The sequence below is a fragment of the Rhagoletis zephyria genome, unplaced genomic scaffold (assembly GCF_001687245.7).
Source record: "Rhagoletis zephyria isolate East Lansing unplaced genomic scaffold, Rhagoletis_zephyria_1.1 Rzeph_scaffold_65504, whole genome shotgun sequence".
Taxonomy (NCBI): Eukaryota; Metazoa; Arthropoda; class Insecta; order Diptera; family Tephritidae; genus Rhagoletis; species Rhagoletis zephyria.
Window position 1 is genome coordinate 1 of NW_016222555.1, and position 1,200 is coordinate 1,200.

At 51.1% G+C, this 1,200-nt stretch overlaps 1 protein-coding gene across 1 annotated transcript; it reads left to right on the forward strand.

Moving 5' to 3' along the window:
* The first annotated feature begins 42 nt into the window (after window positions 1-42).
* On the forward strand, window positions 43-636 carry LOC108356802 (forkhead box protein C2-A-like). Its single transcript, XM_017607904.1, has 2 exons — window positions 43-192; window positions 400-636. The coding sequence occupies exons 1-2, from the start codon at window positions 43-45 to the stop codon at window positions 634-636; spliced, it is 387 nt and encodes a 128-aa protein (XP_017463393.1).
* The last annotated feature ends 564 nt before the right edge of the window (window positions 637-1,200 follow it).

Here is a 1,200-nt window from a genome sequence, read left to right on the forward strand (position 1 = left end):
CCGTCCACCGCCACCATCACCACCACGACGACCACCTCGGCGATGAACAGCAACTCCAACAACAACAGCAGCAACAGCTGCAGCAGCTCATCAAAGGAGATCGCCAAGCCGCCCTACTCCTACATTGCCCTCATCACCATGGCCATCAAGAAGGCGCCCGACCACAAGGTGACGCTCAGTGGAATCTATCAGGTAGGTGGAANGCCCTACTCCTACATTGCCCTCATCACCATGGCCATCAAGAAGGCGCCCGACCACAAGGTGACGCTCAGTGGAATCTATCAGGTAGGTGGCGTCTGGTCTGGTTGTGAAATTTTAATAACGACCCGTTTTAGAATAACGACACTTTGTTTCAACATTTAACATTTTTCCAAACTGCCATCTTTTTGCTTTGTGTAGTACATCATGGACGAGTACCCATTCTACCGGGACAACAAACAGTGCTGGCAAAATAGCATTTGCCACAACCTCTCCCTGAACGAGTGCTTCATCAAGGTGGCCCGGGATAATAAGAAGTCGGGCAAGGGCAGCTACTGGACACTCGATTCTGACTCGCTGAACATCTTCGAAAACGGCAGCTACCTCAGGCAGCGGCAAAGACGCCTCAAACGCAAAGGAGAATGCAGAAGAGGTTAAGGTGGTTCAAACAAAAAACCGACCCGNCTCGCGATCAGACGCAAGGCCCAGGACGGCGAGCCAAGGCAAATCGAGTGACCAAAGTGTCTACGAACTGTGGCCAAACAGCAACAGCAACAGCAACAGCAACAGCAACTTCAGCATCAGTAACAGCAGCAGTTTTTGCTGACAATCGTCGGCGGCAGCGGCCGTGATGACCACCATTTCAATCAGTTTACACAATGCCACCATAGCAGTGAACTGTTTGGATCAAGGCAGCAGCAGCGCTTTGGTGAACAATAATTTATCGGACGGGTACAACACCATCTCCTCACCGTTTCGGTTTTAACCTCATTGCAACACGTCTTTGCGGGCTGCAGTAGTTTGCAATGGCTCGCATCACCACTAGCACCACTATCACCAATGACACAATTGTCAACTAGTCGGGCATTGACTACCTGGTGGTGCTGTTTGCGCAGAGAGCGCAACTCTTTGACCTCAAAGCGTGTTAGTTGCACCTTGACGACGGCAAGGCAAAGCACTGGCCCGATCGACTGAAACTGCAAGTTGTGTCGTTTTAGTGCA

Excerpts from the sequence above, each read along its gene's own strand:
- LOC108356802 (XM_017607904.1), top strand. The coding sequence starts at position 43 with ATGAACAGCAACTCCAACAACAACAGCAGCAACAGCTGCAGCAGCTCA.